General features: G+C 35.0%; 2 protein-coding genes and 1 long non-coding RNA gene across 10 annotated transcripts in view; 1 reads left to right on the top strand and 2 right to left on the bottom strand.

The window, feature by feature from the left end:
* wasa (WASP actin nucleation promoting factor a) overlaps nt 1–8,201 on the bottom strand; it is a 14,305-nt gene extending 6,104 nt beyond the window's left edge. Inside the window, exons 1-3 of one of the 2 annotated variants that reach the window (XM_055168841.2) lie at nt 6,679–8,201; nt 2,206–2,346; nt 1,266–1,352 (exon numbers count right to left, since the gene is read on the bottom strand). In XM_055168841.2, coding sequence (XP_055024816.2) covers nt 1,266–1,352; nt 2,206–2,346; nt 6,679–6,783 — 333 coding nt within the window. In that variant the 5' untranslated portion in view covers nt 6,784–8,201. Of the gene's footprint in view, nt 1–1,265; nt 1,353–2,205; nt 2,347–5,725; nt 5,795–6,678 lie in introns of those variants that run through there. The other variant, XM_073867829.1, reaches the window with a different exon arrangement.
* A 5,880-nt stretch (nt 8,202–14,081) lies between these two features.
* Nucleotides 14,082–16,068, top strand: LOC129436560 (uncharacterized). Its single transcript, XR_012369674.1, has 2 exons — nt 14,082–14,808; nt 15,223–16,068. It is a non-coding gene; the product is annotated as an uncharacterized lncRNA (long non-coding RNA).
* A 901-nt stretch (nt 16,069–16,969) lies between these two features.
* Nucleotides 16,970–18,089, bottom strand: part of LOC129437389 (sodium-coupled neutral amino acid transporter 3-like) — a 108,085-nt gene continuing 106,965 nt past the window's right edge. For all 7 annotated transcript variants that reach the window (XM_073867839.1, XM_073867836.1, XM_073867834.1 and 4 more), the window contains exon 16: nt 16,970–17,999. In XM_073867839.1, coding sequence (XP_073723940.1) covers nt 17,898–17,999 — 102 coding nt within the window. In that variant the 3' untranslated portion in view covers nt 16,970–17,897. The remainder of the gene's footprint in view (nt 18,000–18,089) is intronic.

Consider the following 18,089-nt stretch of genomic DNA (forward strand, 5'->3'; position numbering starts at 1 on the left):
AAATTGACACTTTGTAGGTGTGAGCAAAAATGTGCAGTTTTGGGTGTGTCCTTATAAATGCAAATTAGCTGGAAAGTGTAGATTAAGGGGTGGTATTATCCCCTTCTGACATCACAGGGGGAGCCAAATTTCAATGACTTATTTTTTCAAATGCTTTTTTCAGAATTGATCTTTTTCACATTTACTAGTTTGATAGAAACACTGGGGACCCAATTATAGCACTTTAACATGAACAAAAATCAGATTTTCATTATATGTCCCCTTTAAAGCAATTAATAAATTAAACAAAATACACAAAATAAAACAACATTAATACATCAGAGATCCAGATCTTTTTTTGTTGCACATGATAATGACGACAGTCAAAAGATGTTGAGTAAAATATGATATTTAAGCAATACATTAAGTAATAAAATGCATCTATATTTAGCAATACTGTGTCAAAATCATACACGATTCAAAAACTACGATCTCTTTCTAATTGTTTCTGTCTAGCAGTCATGATAGACTGAAGAGGTGTGTCTTTAAAGTCAATGGAAAGTTCATTGGTTGTTCCCAATTGTAAACGGATAAAATGCTATAATGCAAAACAGCACAAAATAGGCTTTATGCCCAGCTGCACCACTTCCCGAACCCCAGCCAGCTCCCCGCCTCCTGCCCGCCACCACTGGACAAACCGATCAATCCAGGCGTGTCTGATTATTATTGTTGTGACTACTGAGTTCAGGCACACCTGGATTCATCAGCCCGTTCAACAATGGCAGACAGGAAACAAGGAACTGGCTGAAGTCCAGAAAGTAGTGCAGCTGGGCACAAAGCCCATTGAGGAAATGCAACTAAATAATGCAATTATGCACATGACGCACTTAAAATTCTTTATACAATTTTAAAAAGGTAAGATTTTTTTACATTTAATACACATGGTAAAACGTGTTTAGCTGTTTCAGATTTTTTTTACTGACAAATGAAACGTGTATAGTCTGAATAAAATTGCAGATACTGTAAATTGATCTGGTTTTAGACAGCGCTATAAGGAAGTGATACAGCTACAGTACATTACACTCAAATAACTTCAAATAACAGGAAAGAGTTAGAAAAACTTCTCTTAACACAACAATGAATAGTTGATAAAAACAGTTGAGAGTAAATGAGAGTAGCACATCAGGCACACATACATGAATCATTATTATTATTATTATTATATATTTTATTTTTTTGATAAAGCAGTTGTATCAGAAAAAATTTAGAAAAAGGTAAATACTCACATCTCCAGCGAAGGTGTGAAAAAAAGGTTTCACCTTTTGATACATCAGTTGGTTGTATATTTCCTGTTCCCAGACCAGTGTGCCTGCCTGAGGGGAAGTAATGGACCTGAGGTCAAGAGTTTGCAGAACTATGGGGAAAATAGCTTGAATATTCATCATTTCGTTCTTTGTGTAAATGAAAGTTTGGCAACTTTAAAATAAACAATGACAGAATATTCTTGATAGACTGTTGCACTTGTAGTTTTGTTGAGGTCTTCATTTATATGTGCATTATTTGATATGATTTTGCAATCTGCTGCTTTATAAAACTCAAATGTATTTGGGTTATAAGGGTAAACTTTTTAAAATTGAGATTTATACATCATCTTAAAGCTGAATAAATACAATTTCAATTGATTTATGGAATTTATGGAAAATCTTAGGGTGCAAAATCTGGAATCTTTGGGTGCAAAAAAATCTAAATATTGAGAAAATCACACTGTAAAAAATTAGCTGTAATTATGCAGCTGGTTGCCAGTAACTTACTGTAGAAGTTTCATGTTCATTTAACCAGTAAATAACATAAATGTAAAATCTACAGTAAGTTACTGGCAGCTAGTTGCCAGTAATACGCAGTAATACTGTCATTTCTACAGAAATTTTTACAGTGCACCTTTAAAGTTGTATAAAAGATAAGTCCTTAGCAACACATATTATTAATGATAAATAAATTTTTGATATATATTTACTGTAGCAAATGTACTAAATATCTTTATAAAACAGGATCTTAACTAAATATCCTTGTGATTTCTGGCATTAAAAAAATCAATAACTTTAACCCATATAATGTATGGTTGGCTATATGACTGGTTTTATGGTCAGGGTCACAAATGTAAGATTTTATGCATGTAGAAGCTAATGAATCATGTTTGGTAATAAGAAACAGTCTTGTTTTAAGAACCTTGATGTCGTAAAGTCGAATAAAAAAGGAGCGTTGAGGGCTGTCCTTCACAAAACAAACCACTCCAGACTGCTGTGGCGTCCAGCGGTTCGGGTCGCTCGGCAGAGCCATGAGCAGCTGCACAACAGCTGAAGACAAAGACTGGAGACAAAACCAAAAATAAGCATGATTAGCATTGCGCATTTGATTTCTCATAAAAAGACCAAACATGATTTTCCACAAATCACCAGAGACTGCCAATTAACCCAGCCTCCCGCCAATATTCAAAACTATGATTAATGGAAACGTGTGTGTTTCGCACATCACCCACCCAACTAAATCTGCGCCATTGTCTCTCATGAATGCAGTGTACAGTTAAAGATGGCAGATTTGAGTTGTTTGTCACTGTCTATTAGACAGTGACAGGAAATGTCTTTAAGCAACTTCCCCTGCCATAGCCCTTTGTGTTCACACAGTTCATGCTGCAAGTGAGGGACAATTTCACACCTTTTCTTCCTTTAATCACCAAGCACTGTGCAGCCAAGCAGCCCTTCGAACACCCACAAAATGGCTGTTACTTTACTCTTCAGAGGACTTCTGTATGCAGCAAATTTGTGTTTTTTTTTATTTTTGTGCAAATAATAATGCAGTTGTGTAACCACAGTACATTTGAGGTGCATGCGTGTGACGGAAAACCTCAGCAGCTGCCTTTGAATTGCTGAATGAAAATCATCATACTGTACAGAATACAATCATCTACAGACAACAGGATCCGGACCTGAATGTGTCATAGCGGACTGACATAAAGGAAGAAGAAATATAAAACCCAAAAGAGAAGCGAGAAACACTTTCAGCATTCAGAGTTGCTGGTTTATCAACTACATGCTTTGATGTGTGTGTGTTACACACGTGACTGTGGTTATTAGAATGGTTTGCATTTACAGTTAAAAGTTTTACTGAAAACTTTACTTAAATGTTTCTAGTGATCTTCATTTTTTTAAATCTAAAGTTAAGATGTACTTTCATTAGGAAACTAAAATGTTATTGAAGAAGAAGCAGCCAATGCTCATAATAGATGGGAATTCCCTCAGTAGCCTACTGTTTCAAAAGCATTTCAGGATGAGACATCTCAAGAAATTGCTTCAAAAAATAACTAAATTTAAGGGTAACTGCACTGAAGAAGATGCTAAAATATAACATAGTTTTAATTTATTTTGGATTCAATTAGGCCTAGTATAAACATAATTCCCATAATTAAGTGTGTTATATAGTTTTACTGAGTTTACTATTAGTCTAAAATGTAGAAAAACGTATAACTAAAGAATGAGAAAGTAAGGAGCTCAGATGCGCCACTATACTTAAATGAGATTATGATATTAACAAAATGGCACGTATTGGCAAGCAAAAACAGTAAAATTACAAGGTTTCACGCCGGAAGCGTCATTTTTTCGGCGCCCTTGTTAACAAGTTAAAGCATGCACATTGCACGCGTGAGCAGCGCATGCTCGCGTGGCAGGGGCGTCGCTGAAGCAGCAGTGCTGCGATCGTTTCGCCGTCGCCTCTATTTTTCCGGCGCTGCTCACGCTCAATTAAAGTGACAATGCATTGTTTATGGTTTAAATTGTCGTGGATTGACGTGAAAAAGTGTAATTTTACCATAAAATCATGAATGTGACGCCATGTGTGTTTCAAACAGTTATGACTTTGAGCAATTTGAGAAGAGCAATTTTTTTATTTTATCATAAACCTTAAGAGAAACCGATTTAATAATGTGCCATGGGCTTTTTATGTCTATAATTGTGTATTGGGTCTATATCTGTCATTACGCGGACCAGAACAGCACGAATAAAAAGCAGCCGTTGTGAAAGCACAATGCCCACACGTGGCAAACGCTCTCCTCATGCGCTGCTCACGCTACGCATACACGCTGTTCATGCTTGCGGTGTGAAACCGGCGTAACAGTCTGGCTATGAGCAACCCACTTTTACCCTAAGTACAGTAACCTTGAATTTGGTTACGTGCCGTTTTTGCCAAAATAATTGGACAAGTAGGCCTACTATATTTCATCATGTAGCCTAAAGCAAAGTCAACAGATGTTCAAGGTGTTTGCTTTCATTTGTTCATCATCTATTCTTGGGCTATGATTAGACGTCTTTCACTTACAGCCCAAATTTTGCCTTGTTTTAGCCAAAATTGCTTGCTGGGAGCCTACATTCATTAAATATTTTCACTTAAAATCCGTTTAATCCTGGCCTTAAGCCATTTAGAAATATCGATTGTTGGCAGAATCCGTTAAACGCCACAATCGATCGATTTTTCAGCAAAGTCCTCTAAGGGTGTTTTCACATATGTTGGTGCGCACCATGGTGCGGCCTTGGAGCGCACCAAAATACATTGTATCATTTTTCAGTTAGTGCGGTCCGTGTTCACATTTTTTTTTTACTGTACTTGAAATGCCGCACCGTACACCATGTGACAACGGTCAGCGTTGTCATTGGTCTCTGACAGCTCTTACCGTCTCATGACCACCCCCACGTTTCCACGACAACCAGCCTGACAGAGAGAGCGCAGCTATCAAGATGTGGAGATAAACAATGCACGTTTTTGTGAATTTCTTTGCTTCAACGCGAAATTGCGTAGCTGTTCTATTAAAGCCTTTCTACCGAGCAGTTTGCTAAAAAGCCCGTAATGTCACTATTTGTGTGTGGAGGAAAGCTATGCATTTATAAAATCATCAGGCTCAACGTAAAGGAGACAGCGAATCTCTGCAACGGATCAGGATTGGCTTGTTTGTTGTTAACCGTCACAACGGAAGCCCAGTGGGCAGTGGCTCAAACATGTCCCAGTGTGGTGCAATTACAATTAAAGCAACACCAAAGAGTTTTTTTTACCTTAAAATAACATTTCCAAAAAAGTTTCAGTCATTTATCCACTCGAAACAGGGTGAACGGCACTTTCACATTCGCTTTGCAGCCCTCTAACGGCCAAAACCGCACTAAAGAAGTTTCCAACCGTCGGGTCGCGGTCTTGTACTTGTGAAAACTACAAAAACTTGATTTATGGCAGACCTACAATCCAATCAGGACCAGCTATGCTGCAGTATTTACGACAGTGGTAATGAACAATTACACTTCTAACCTTTAGGGGGAGCAAAGAGCAAAAACTCTTTAGTGTTGCTTTAAACTTGTGTCCTTTGTGAGTACTTGGACCTGAATGTGGCAGTGACATGAATTACAGGACCCCCTAATGTGTGGTTCAGTGACTTTTATTATTTGCAGTGTTTCTAGTTAACATCTAGTGATGTTGCAACTGTTTACTCTAGATGTGGAGGTTTAAGCCAAAACCAAAAGTCTGATACAAGAAAACATGTCACTGACACTTTTGAACGGTAGTGAATGCATTTAAACCTACAGTGCATTCAAGCTAAACATTTGATCATTTTGTGAGTTCCCTGGGAATTTTAACCTTAAGATGTTTTGTGCTGCCAACGCAATGCTGTACATTCATTTATTGCAAATATATTTACAGAAGATGAACGCACTTGGTTCATCTCCATGCCCGGTTTAAAATCAGACTTGCACGTTCACACGTCGGACAATTCCTATTACAAAATAAGAAGAGAACTTTAGTTACCAAATTGCTAATTAGTTCTTGGAACCACAAAAAAGTGTAAAAAGGCATACACACATGCCCTAATTCTTTAATTGTGGCAAATAAGGGTAAAACCTTATTAAAACGACATTTTCATAACAAAGCTCATGCTTAAACCAGTGGTTCTTTCAGGGTGCGGCCCCCCGGTACCATTAGGCGGCCCTATGCATTGTTAAAATGCTTGGTTGTTTGAACCCATAGGTCAAATGTAGACAAACCCAACCAGTTAGATTTTATTTTTAGATTCATTTTAACCCAAAGGTTGGGTTTTTCTATATCTGACCCAACTGTGGGTTAACCGCCCATGCAGCATTTTTAGGGTGTACACTGGAAGTGGTCACTAATCAGGTAAGTAACACTAATCTGTCACTAATTTACAAAATATCAGATTTCACACAAAATGAACCAGATCAAATCATGTTAGAATAAGACGGATGATTGGTGGAGCCCATGACAACTCGGGTACATGCTGTCATTACGGCAAACACGTACTAAATGTGTAATACTATCAATACTAATGCACATTAGCAAATTAACACGGACTGCTTTTATTGTGTGAAAAAAATATATATTCAGAAAAATTCTAAATAAAAGCATTTTCTAGCTTAGACAATCCTTACCTTACATAAAAAAGCATAAAATAACCTAATGATAGAATATGTGCAAGTAAATAAATAAACAGGTTGCTTATAATAAAATTCCAATAGACCGTTTCAAGCATTTTGAACCCTTTTAGGCCTTTTGATGATCAATGTCACATAAAGTTGTGGTTGTTACCCATCCTCTCTTTACAAAGTTTAGATTCATCCTGGTATCACCACCTGAAAGTCTTGTAAAACTTACCACACACCTCCTGCCCAGCAGCTCCTCCAGCCTCTCATTCTCCTGTGGCTTGAGCAATAAGCTGCCCACACTCTCCTGACTTTTATTCTTAGTTCCTCGCTTCATGGCCTAACATGCACAGATCGAACTTTCAAAAAATGATGCTCGAAGGGGTAAACCGACACAAAGAAAACAATGAGAGATCTCCTGTGATCTACTGATGACTAGGCTGAACAGTGTGCATCGAGTTTCTCTTCCTACTTCTAACTCGTACAATCAGCAGACAGAACTTTTCACAGGAAATGGACAACCACACACTTTTTTCTCTTTTCTATTTTCATTCTTGTCGTCTTGTTGTCACACTGCTGTATGTTCGTGTTTCTGTCAGATACAAGCGGAAGTCCCCACAGGGCCGCCCCTATCGCAACAGTCAAACCATAAAGTCAGTCATTACTATCTACAGTGCAACTTCAAAAACTTCTATCAGTCAGTTTCTGTCTGTGCTTGTCTAACATCTGTACATTTTAAAATAAAGAAGTAGACCTTTGGATTTTTTTGCACGGTAGAAACTGAAATAAAAACTCAAAATAAAAGTATAAAGCTTTGCACCATTTTTTATCACGAGAATTGCAATTTTAGCCAAAATATATTTGGTTGTTGTTCACTAAATGCAAAAAAGTTTAGATTTTTAGAAAAACCTTACACATTACATTTTGGTGAGCTACAGTAAGGAGTTCCCAGGCTTGATTTAAAGACATTCCAAGACATGTATAGCCTACATCTTAAGATGATTTAATACTGCAGCATGAAAATTGTATATTTAAGCCTACATATGTCTATAAATGTACATTTAATAAGATAACACACAAAGATCTTCAACATGTTACATAACGTCCTGTGAGACATAAATGTCAAGGAAATACAAAGATGAGCTTTGAGGCTTGATCATAAAAAAACACAATGGCAGCATTAATAGCATATACTGTATACCAATAATCCTAGTGACAAAGTAAATATGTTTTATGACCCTACACATGCTAAAATATCAACCCTTAAAAACCGAATTATTGTTCAGTGTGACATGTCTGTTGCTTAGCCAGCTACTTCCACTTCCCACCACCAGAGGGCTCTTTCACCTGAACTCTTACTTCCTGTTCTCATCACACCTGTTCAACATCAGTGATTTTAAAGAATATATCCCTTTGTTTATCTGTTTTATTGTGATGTTTGACGGTATACAAATTTGTATCTGGTTGCAATTCTCAATGTTTTATGACTAAAGTGGATACCCTTTCTCAGTGTCCTCTGTTTTGGGTTATCTTTTAAATTATACACAAAACCTTACAGATCCTTTCCCTGTCTTATCCTTACACAATATAAAAGTTAAATCAATTCTCTGATAGGTTGGTTGGGAAAACATTTTAATTGGGACAGTGTTTTCCCCAGTAGTATGTTACAACAGTGTTTAAGTGTGAATTTAAAGGTCCTGATCTTTCTGTGTTTTTGAAGCTTTGATTGTGTTTACAGTGCACAATATAACACGTGTTCATGTTTCCATGGATTAAAGTGAAAAAAATTCTTCTGACTGAAATTTTTTTCAGGCCACGTCATATTCCTTGTAAATAGGCGACACCAATAGCATTCTAAGGGGAGATGTTTTTTTGCCATTAATGCCATATTGAAGTCTACTGTGGCATTTATAGGGTTGCCAACTGTCACTATGAAATACAACAGCGGTGCGAGTATGATTTTTTGTGAATAAACAGTGTTAACATATGATAGGTTTATTAATAGTTTGTTAATTTACAGCTTTACTTTTAACACAGTCCTTTAATTGAACCATTACCTTTAATATCTGTCTAAAATAAAACACTTGTGACTCCTGCACTAACAGTTAAAAACGTTATCCCGTCATGTTAATCTACTTGTGACAAACTAAAAAAATTGATTCTGTAAGATGTAGTTTGCAGGGCATTTCAGATTAAGGTGAAACCGCTAAATAACTCGCTATATAAAAATAAATATGAATATCACAACCTTTAATGAATCTTAATTATTTATTAATTGTAAATCTTATTAATTTTGGCATTTACTTATACATTTTTTTTTAAATCAAGGTTGGAACTGTTAACATTAGTTTTATGCACCATGAACTAACATCAATTACTTTAATGACATAAACATGAATTAATAAATGCTTATATACTCTATATTTTTCATAGTTTGTTCATGTTATATAATGCATTTAATAATGTGAACAAATACAACTTTTTTAAAAGTGGTACAGAAATGTTTATATCATATTATTCAGTACACATAAACGAATAATCCAGGGTCTGTTCTGCTCACACAACAGCTTACAGTCACAGCTCTAATACAGTATGTATGAACCCTGAACGAGCAACTCGAATAAAACTCGTGTACAATTCACACAGAACGCTTGTAATCATAGTGACAGTTACATTAAATGACTGTACCCTTTATCAACAAATTATTATTTTACAATAGAGGCAGGGCTGAGGTGCTATTTTCGCAATGTTATGCACTTAAAACAACGCATTGTGCGCAACGTGCGTATATTACACAAGAACAAAATTCAAGCTCACTAAGGATAAACAGTCAGTGATGAAATAAGGATAATAAACAATAATGTATCTTAGTAAAGGCATAAATTGATTTAGTCAGTGAAAGATTAATTGTTTGATTAACATTAGTGACAGATATAAGCAAAAAAGGTAACTTACCCTTTTTTTCTGCTGTTTACTTTCTCCTAAATCCTAAATGGTCGTGTTTGAGGATACTTGCAAAGAGGGGATTTTTGACGCATAACCTTATGTGTATTTAAGGCCAATAAAGCGGCAAAAATACTCACAAGCTCAAAGAGAAGCGAATGCGCGACTTGCTTATTCCCCTCATACAGAAACAGTGCGCACATTTAAGACTGTTGTTATTGTTTCAATTTAAAATCACTTGCTTTTAAATGCGGATACATGTACAAACGTCAAGATTTCCTGACCACGCGCACATGCAACTGCAAGAACTGACAGGTGGGTGACATCAAAGTACTGCGAGAGCATTTCGGAAGCAGTCTCGTCTAATGAGTTCTCGGTTCGCTCTCACGGGATTTTGATGTCATTCTTTGCGCCACGTGAAGTTTACCCATGAGTTTAACAAACTCGTTGTATCAGCAAGTGGTTAGATCAGCGTAGCAGTAAAAAACGATCACGTACGAGACAAATCAATTACCCCAAAAATACAGGACCCTAGGCTTACTGTGCAAAGACACGTAAATTACCTCCCTGATAGCAATAGGCTCCGGAACGGATCTGCAACGGATCTGCTGTTTGAATTTCTTAGCCCACGAACTGAAAGCTTGCCAATCTTCCTCATTTCGCTAAGCCAAGTTAATCTCCATTGGTCTTATACACCTTTATCGATGTCCAAAACATCGGGTCCTTTCTGCATTACAAGTATGTCCATGCTAGCAGAAATAAAGTTACTTCAGTTTAACGTGAGATACAGCCAGAAAACCCGGAGTGGATCTAGTGTGTAGTGATTAGAACGCTTACAGTGGAGAGAGGAACGTGATTTGGCTCCACTCCAGGCTTTGATCACATTCCACTTAACAAGGTGAATACACGGCGTCTTTTTGAAAAGATATTTTAATAATTTTGCCACTGACGGAAATCCGTCGTAGACTCGCTGCAATCGACGGAAATCCGTCGCTACGACGGAGAACTTTAATCCATGAGTTTCATGTGTAAAAAAACAGTATTTTTCACACAATTTACTTATCTGTATAGCGCTTCCACTGTCCTCAAAACGGGCTGATGTCTTCCTTGTTCTGTGAAGTCCCTCCTTCAGAAATACGTTACGAGTTCTGATTGTGTAGTTTGTTTAGTGCAGGGGTGTCAAACTCATTTTAGGCTGAGGGCCGGATGGTAAATAACGCCATGATGTGAGGGCCGGATTTTTTTTTTTAACTTTAGTGTGCTGATAATTGTGTTAATATTAACTAAACAAACCAATTAATTTGTTTGTTCAGCAAGAAAACCAGAGAAACACACAGCTCTGTGAAAACTACATTTCATAAGGTCACACTCATACTGTACATATTATACACACAAATTTACATCTGTACAAAATCCACTGGCCTTAGGTTGAAAAGCCTTAATTTAACTTCTTTTGCATTATTCCTTAATGCCAAAATTATTTATAAACCATTCACTTTTCTTTGTAATGAGAACAGTCATTTAGAAAATGAAAATGCTAGATGGGGCAGTGGCCCAAACCAAAAAGGGCACTAAAGGGGTTGGTACTATTATTATGGTTTTAATAAAATATTATGATGTGTTATATTACTAGCATGTGATTATAATGGGAAATATAATAACAAGAATTAAAGTGTGACAATCTGCTAAATATTCAATATGATTTACCTGCTGGCTTGATGGAGCTTTGAATCCATGTTTGCAATGTTGAACTGCCTTTAGCAGCCTCTCTTTCCGTTCTCTGTCGTTATTTTGTGAAGGCATTGGTGTTTTTTGTATTTTTTGTCTACAAAGTGTGCCAACAACAGCAAATTTAGTGTTTATATTAACTTAGATCTGATCGGGAACATTAAATCGATTAGACATGTATTGTAACGTTAATAAGAATGTGGCTATTTTGTTGTTATTTGCTTGCTAGCACTTGTTAGCACTTTTAAAACACAGACAGCAAATCATTACCGGAAGAAATACATAAACAAACTTCCAAATTACTAATTCTGTTGTTTAACAACTGATTTAATGTAATTAATCTACCTGTTAATGGAACGAACTTCGGAAACTGTCGACTTCGCTCTCCAGGCAGAGAGTGGACACAGAGATGCTGCGGAGCGGTCGGGAAAACACGAAGTGGATCACCGGAATAAGTGGATCTTTAGCGGAGCAGTAACAATACAACAGCAAGATTTTTGGGCACCGTGTTTATAGTCTATGTTCCGCGTTTTGCTGCTTTCCGCAAGTCTCTCATATTAAAAACGAACTAGACACCCGCCTGAAAGGGTTTTTAAAATATGTATTTCATATTTAATAAATCATCACGCGGGCCGGATTGGACACCTTTGTGGGCCGTATGCGGCCCGCGGGCCGTATGTTTGACACCCCTGGTTTAGTGTGTTGTGATTCGACAGCAGCTTAGCTTGCCGTTAGCTTAGCTTGCGACTGACATATTCCTGTGGGTGGAGTTTAGTCAAAAAACTGTTTTAGTGACGTCATCAAAGCAGGAAGAAGATGGCTGTAGTCCAAACCGGCCGAAAATATATCGCCTAGCAACTTTCAGTTTTATCATTTCACAGGTATTACTTATACTATTATAGCAACATTACACACTAACTAGGGTTTAAAAAATGGGATCAGAAAGAACGCCACCTTTAAAGAAATCGTAATACCTGTGACTTACAGTACCTTGTACACTGCAAAAAATGACTTTCTTACTATTTTGGTCTTGTTTCCAGTAGAAATATAAAAAAAGAACAAAATCTATAGTTTTTAGACCAAAAATCTACAATTTAATTCAATTTAATTCAATTTGTGCTTAAGCAAAAATATTTGCCAATGGGGTAAGATTAAAATATTTAGGAAAAAAGTAAACTTATTTCAAGATTTTTTTCTCACCCCATTGGCAGATATTTTTGCTTGTTTTTTTAAGCACAAATTGACTTAAATTAAATTTTTTTGGTCTAAAAACTCGATTTTTTCTTAGGTCATTTTGCTCCTCAAAAAATGCATCTTGATTTAAGAATTTTTTGATATTTCTACTGAAAACAAAACAAAAATACTTGCGTGCACATGCGTGCACATTTTACACAGACCTGTTTCAAAGACATTATAACTTTGAAACGATGTGTTAGTTCACACATTTTTTGTTATGCTGCACTGCAAAAAACGACTTTTTTTTTTAGTATTTTTGTCTTGTTTTTAGTACAAACATCTAAAAATGTAAACTTAAGTCAAGATGCAGTTTCTTGATAAGCAAAATGACCTAACAAAATAAGTCTAGTTTTTAGACAGAAAATATCACATTTAAGTGCATTTGTGCATAAAACAAGCAAAATAATGTTATTGTTTTAATTGTTTAAGAAAATAGTTCAAGATGTTTTTGCTTACCCCATTGGCAGATTTTTTTTTCTGCTTGTTTTATGCACAGATTCACTTAAATTTGATATTTTTTGTTTTAAACTAAACTTATTTTCTTAGGTCATTTTGTGCACAATGCATCTTAATTTAAGAATTGTTGGATATTTGTACATAAATCAAGACAAAAATACTAAGTAAGAAAATAATTTCTGCAGTTTATTTAAAACATTATGTGGGTCATTCTACAAAAAAGGTGGAAATGCTTGTCCCTTGCTTTTGCAGACATCTTAATCATTTAATTTGACCCAATAATCCCATAATGATATATAAATATAGACTGTCCTTAACATTATGAGAGAGTTTATTTATGTAATTTTCTTTTGAATTTGAATTTACTACAACACTGAAATGGTAAAAATACACTATTAATATGAATAATATCAAATAAATATTTGTCCCCCAAGTTTATGTCATTGGTGTTACTCTTTTTTTATAGCTGGGAGTGTTAAGATCTTTACATAAAAATACATTATACTGAATAAGTATGTGATTGTTACATATCTGATGAAATAGCACATGGCTAATGGCAGCTATTTTGTTAAAATGTTTGTTTTTTCTGTGAATTTTCATTAGTGTTACCATCATTAGTGTTACTGTCATTGATGTTACCGTCTTCTCTAATGAGTACTTCCTAAGCACTACACTGTAAAAAGTCATTCTGCAGGCTTGTAGATTTTATGAAATTTAATATGTAAACTTTATTTAATAAAATTAATTTCATGTAGTTTGTTATTTTTTTTGTGTTAAAATTCTTTAAAAATGACTGGAATAAAAACAACTTATTGTTTTTGTGAAGGATTTAGCTATTCTTATTGTGTATCTGCGCATGTAGCGAATACTGAATAAATCCAACGTAATATTAATCAGCTGTTTTAAATCAAAAACCATTCCGGGTTGTATTGCAGGTCGTGAGCGCTGAGCAGACGGATTTAGGAAATATTTCTGTTATTGTGCCAACATTCAAAGTTTTGAAAGCATTTCAGTCGAGAATGTATGTTTTTTAAACAAGAATCTGCAGTAGGTTCATAAAGATATCGCCTATTTAAACATTTCCTTCGAGTTTTGTGGCGATGGGAGCTCCAGATAATCAGCCGGCGCTCCGCGCGTAAATATACCGGTCAACGTCGCCTCACCTCGGCCAGTCTCTGAAAATCTCCGCTGGCTGTGACGTCAATGTAGTGTTTAAACTGTGGATAAAATTCATTTCGGGTAAATTTAACGGGCAATCTTTAATCTTATAAGTTTATAAGCAGGGTTTCTTTGTATAATTTGTTTGTATTTGTAAATATTAATTACAATAAGGATTAATATGAACTGGGTTTGTACGTAACTTCAGCTTTAGGACCCAGGAGGTCGCATATCTAGGATGCATTCGTCGATTCGCATGCTGCGATTGGTGGTCCAGATGCCACTCATTTTGAGTGACAGAAAAACTGACCAATCATACTGTTCCTCTGAATGGGTGGGTTCTCTTATCACTAACTCTCATAGATATGTATCATGTACGTATCTATTATGACAAATTCTGCTCGCTCGCTCGCTTGGTTTGTGTTATAAAAATAAATGTGACTTTACTGCGGTCTTTTTCGGTTTATTTAGTTTTGTGTTAACTATATCCACAAAGTATTCGAATAAATTGGTAATATAAAACTATTCTTCGCTGTAAATTAATTGTGTGCTCAATTGCGACGCCCTGTGTTGAATTTTTCCGCGAGTATAGTATCATTACTGAGGGGAAATATAACATTATTCATTTAATTCCACAAAAGGTGAGTAAGATATTAAATGTATAAGTTGTCTTTTTAAAATGTTTAAGCTTTCTACATAATGTAAATTGAACATTTTATTATTATTATTAATTTCGCGACCTATTATCTAAATTGTGTGTTCATGAAGGCCTGTAACGTACTGCAGCTTCCTGCAGGCAACGTGAAACATTGCTGAGGGAGAACTTTATTCACAACAAAAGGTGAGGAATATTATTAAATGAATATATTGTACATATTATATTGTGTTTATAGTGTATGTGTGTGCATATACACATGTGAGTAACTTGGCTAACAAATAAATATGTGACTGTCGTGTGACAGAAAAAAATGTAGGGAAAAGATTTGACCTAATTATAAATATAGATTATATATCTTTTCAAACATTTTTTGATATTATTTGTAATTCCAATGAGAATTTTTTTATCAGTTTTCAATATTATTGCACATTTCAAACATACCTAATAAGCCACAAACTCAGATGAACTCCATTGCACATATCTTCCAGTTTTCTTTAAAACATTTTAATATACAAGTTTAATGTGTGGATTATTTCAATATTAAAGCTGTATACATTTATAAAGGTTTTAAGACAGAATTGCTGTTTAATGTTGCAGGATAAAGATGAAGAGGCGGGACTTGAGCAGCTTGTGATGGCTGTAATTGTAAAGAATGGATCTTCTAGGAGTGGCAGCCCAAAGGATGCTGGAATTGTTATTGAGGCCTTTAAGGTGTTCACAGGGCATGTTTTATCCTCAATGGATTGGATTGGATCTATGCATTGAATCTCCAGTATCCCAGGCATCTTTTCAGGTGTTTCAGAAACTTTTCTTGGAGCTGGATTCTTCAAAGTTTATGAACTGATTACAGTACAGTAAGTCTAAACTGCTGTCTGATTTTCTGGGTGTGAATCAATGTAACAGAACACAAACATGGAACCTTTCGTCGGGAAATGTGGACAGTTTTCTTTAAAGACTGTAAAATACTTTTTGAAGTTTACACTGTTACAAATACATCATTAAAATGAGATGCTTTCCTGTTCTTTTGACTGCAATAAAATAAGAATTGATTCATCTTTGTCTGTCATTCTGAAATCAGATATAATACTCATTACTAATAAAAATATTAATGGATGATGTTAAATTAAAATAGTATAATTGAATAGAATTTATTGTATAGTGCTAGGTCTTTGTCCTGTATACCCAATATTTTGTTTAAATTTAAATTAATTTCTAATTGCAAATTGCAGATTACCTTTTTGAATGGGTTACTATTAAGGAGTTTATGTAGTGATTCTAACACAATTTTTATTTGTGGAATTTAATTAATGATATTGCTTGTAATCTGTTGCCACACTTTTATTGAGTAGATATGGCATAATATTTTTTATTGTATAGTGCTAGATCTTTGTCTAGTATACACAATATTTTTGTTTAAATTTTAATAAAAATTTTAATTGCAAATTGCAGTTTGGCTTTTTGAATATGTAAATATTAAGGAGTTTATAGAGTAAATCTAAATCAATTTTGATTTGTTGAATGTAATTAATGATATTGCTTGTAATCTGTTGCCACAATTTTATTGAGTAGATGGGGCATATTATTTTTTACAGTGTATTCCTTTAACTGACCAACATAAAAGCATACAAACAAAACAAGATGGAAAAATGTTTAAGTTTATAAGTTTTATCATATTCATTATCTATTATTATATTCTCATTTTGTCAGGTATTGAAGATACAACGTCATGGATTCTTTATTTAAATGTATTAAAAGTTAAACATAGATTAAGCTCCCAGTTTTGCGGATTCATAGATTTGACAAGTTAATTAATGCTATTATAGAAGTTTTGGGTGTTTTGAAAGAAGTTCATTTAAGCAGATTTCCATCACCCGAATTCCACCTTTTCTGTAGAATGACCCATGTGCCATTTTAGTGACAACACAAGTTGTGTTAAAAGTAAAATGTGTTTTTCCAACAATAACACAAAGATTTGTCCAGTTTAGGACAACACATATAGGGGCAGTTTCCCGGACAGGGTTTGGATTAATCCAGGCCTGAGTTATATTAAGATATTTAAGTAGTTTTTAAAAACAAACTGTACAAAACAACACTGTTGTGCATCTTGAGACAAAACAATGGCACTGATATATGTAAAGACATGTCATTACAAGGTGTTTTAAATTAGGACAGCTCACACATGCATTTTAGTCTGAGACTAGGATAAGCCTGTCCGGGAAACCACCTCATAGTGTGTTGTCCCAAAAATAACACTCATAACACTGTATGTATAAATACATGGATTTATCTGCTGGCTAGTAGTAGGATTTTTTGCACAGAATTATAATGAAGGATGAGATCAAAGTCATTTTAAAACTTTTATTAATCTTTCAACAAAGAACAATGTACATGTATTTCTGAACATACATCCACACGAAATGCTGGAATATTTTTCTCTTTTAACCTCAGGCACTTTATCTTAGGGGAATTATGAAATCTTCCCACAAGTTTCACTTCAGTAGGTTTCATTTTTCCTTTGCATTCGGTTCCAGTGGTAGCAGAAAAAGAATGTATAATACAGTAAATACATAAAATGACAAACTTTGTACAACACTTGTAATTATTTAAAAGTTTTCTTACCATATCACAATATGTACATCAATTGCTATACAAAACAACCATACGCTTCAAAAATGTAAAGTCCAACAAGAACCATTATTAAGTCTGGGTAGATACAAACTTGCAGATATTGAAGAGAAGAAACCGATACTATGACCATTTTGTAGTGACCTTTACCCGATGTGCTATCCAGAATTTATTACTGTTTCGTCAAAAAAATCCTGAAGCAGAATTTAAAGTCAATAATGTTAAAAACAACATCATGTAAACCTACTGTATAACACCTACACCTAATTTAAGTTTACTAAATTTTCAAGGTGTTAAAAACATATTTCCAATTAGAATACAAAATTACACACAATCTCAACATATGCTAAATTTTTTTTTTTGATTACTAGAGAATTTGTATCCAAACATTACATTCTCCACCTCTAAACTGAAAGTTTATTTTTGAATGATTACAAAAACTACAAAAAAGTTGGCATTTGGCGATGCCACAATACATAAAACTTGTGTTAAACACTGCTGGTGCATACTGTAAAACTCTTTTAGTAAGTGTCATTTTGATGAGTGTACCAAGTACCCATACATAGATCTTGTTACACTCAAAAAAATGGTGTGTATTGAGGGTTCAGGTGGTATTAAAATGTGGTCTTTATATGTTACTCTGTCTGTCAGTGGCCACCTGTGGTCTTTTTTCCTGTCACCCACTCCACTATGATGAAGGTGATGCTCATTATCATGAAGATAAAACCCAGCGACACAAACACAGCGGCCTGGAAAACAAGACACGAAGTGAGTTCTTGTATGCTATAGATCAAACTGATCATTTTGAACCTTTTATACTGTAAGGTCTGCCAAATACA

This window comes from Misgurnus anguillicaudatus, chromosome 5 (genome assembly GCF_027580225.2).
Source record: "Misgurnus anguillicaudatus chromosome 5, ASM2758022v2, whole genome shotgun sequence".
Taxonomy (NCBI): domain Eukaryota; kingdom Metazoa; phylum Chordata; class Actinopteri; order Cypriniformes; family Cobitidae; genus Misgurnus; species Misgurnus anguillicaudatus.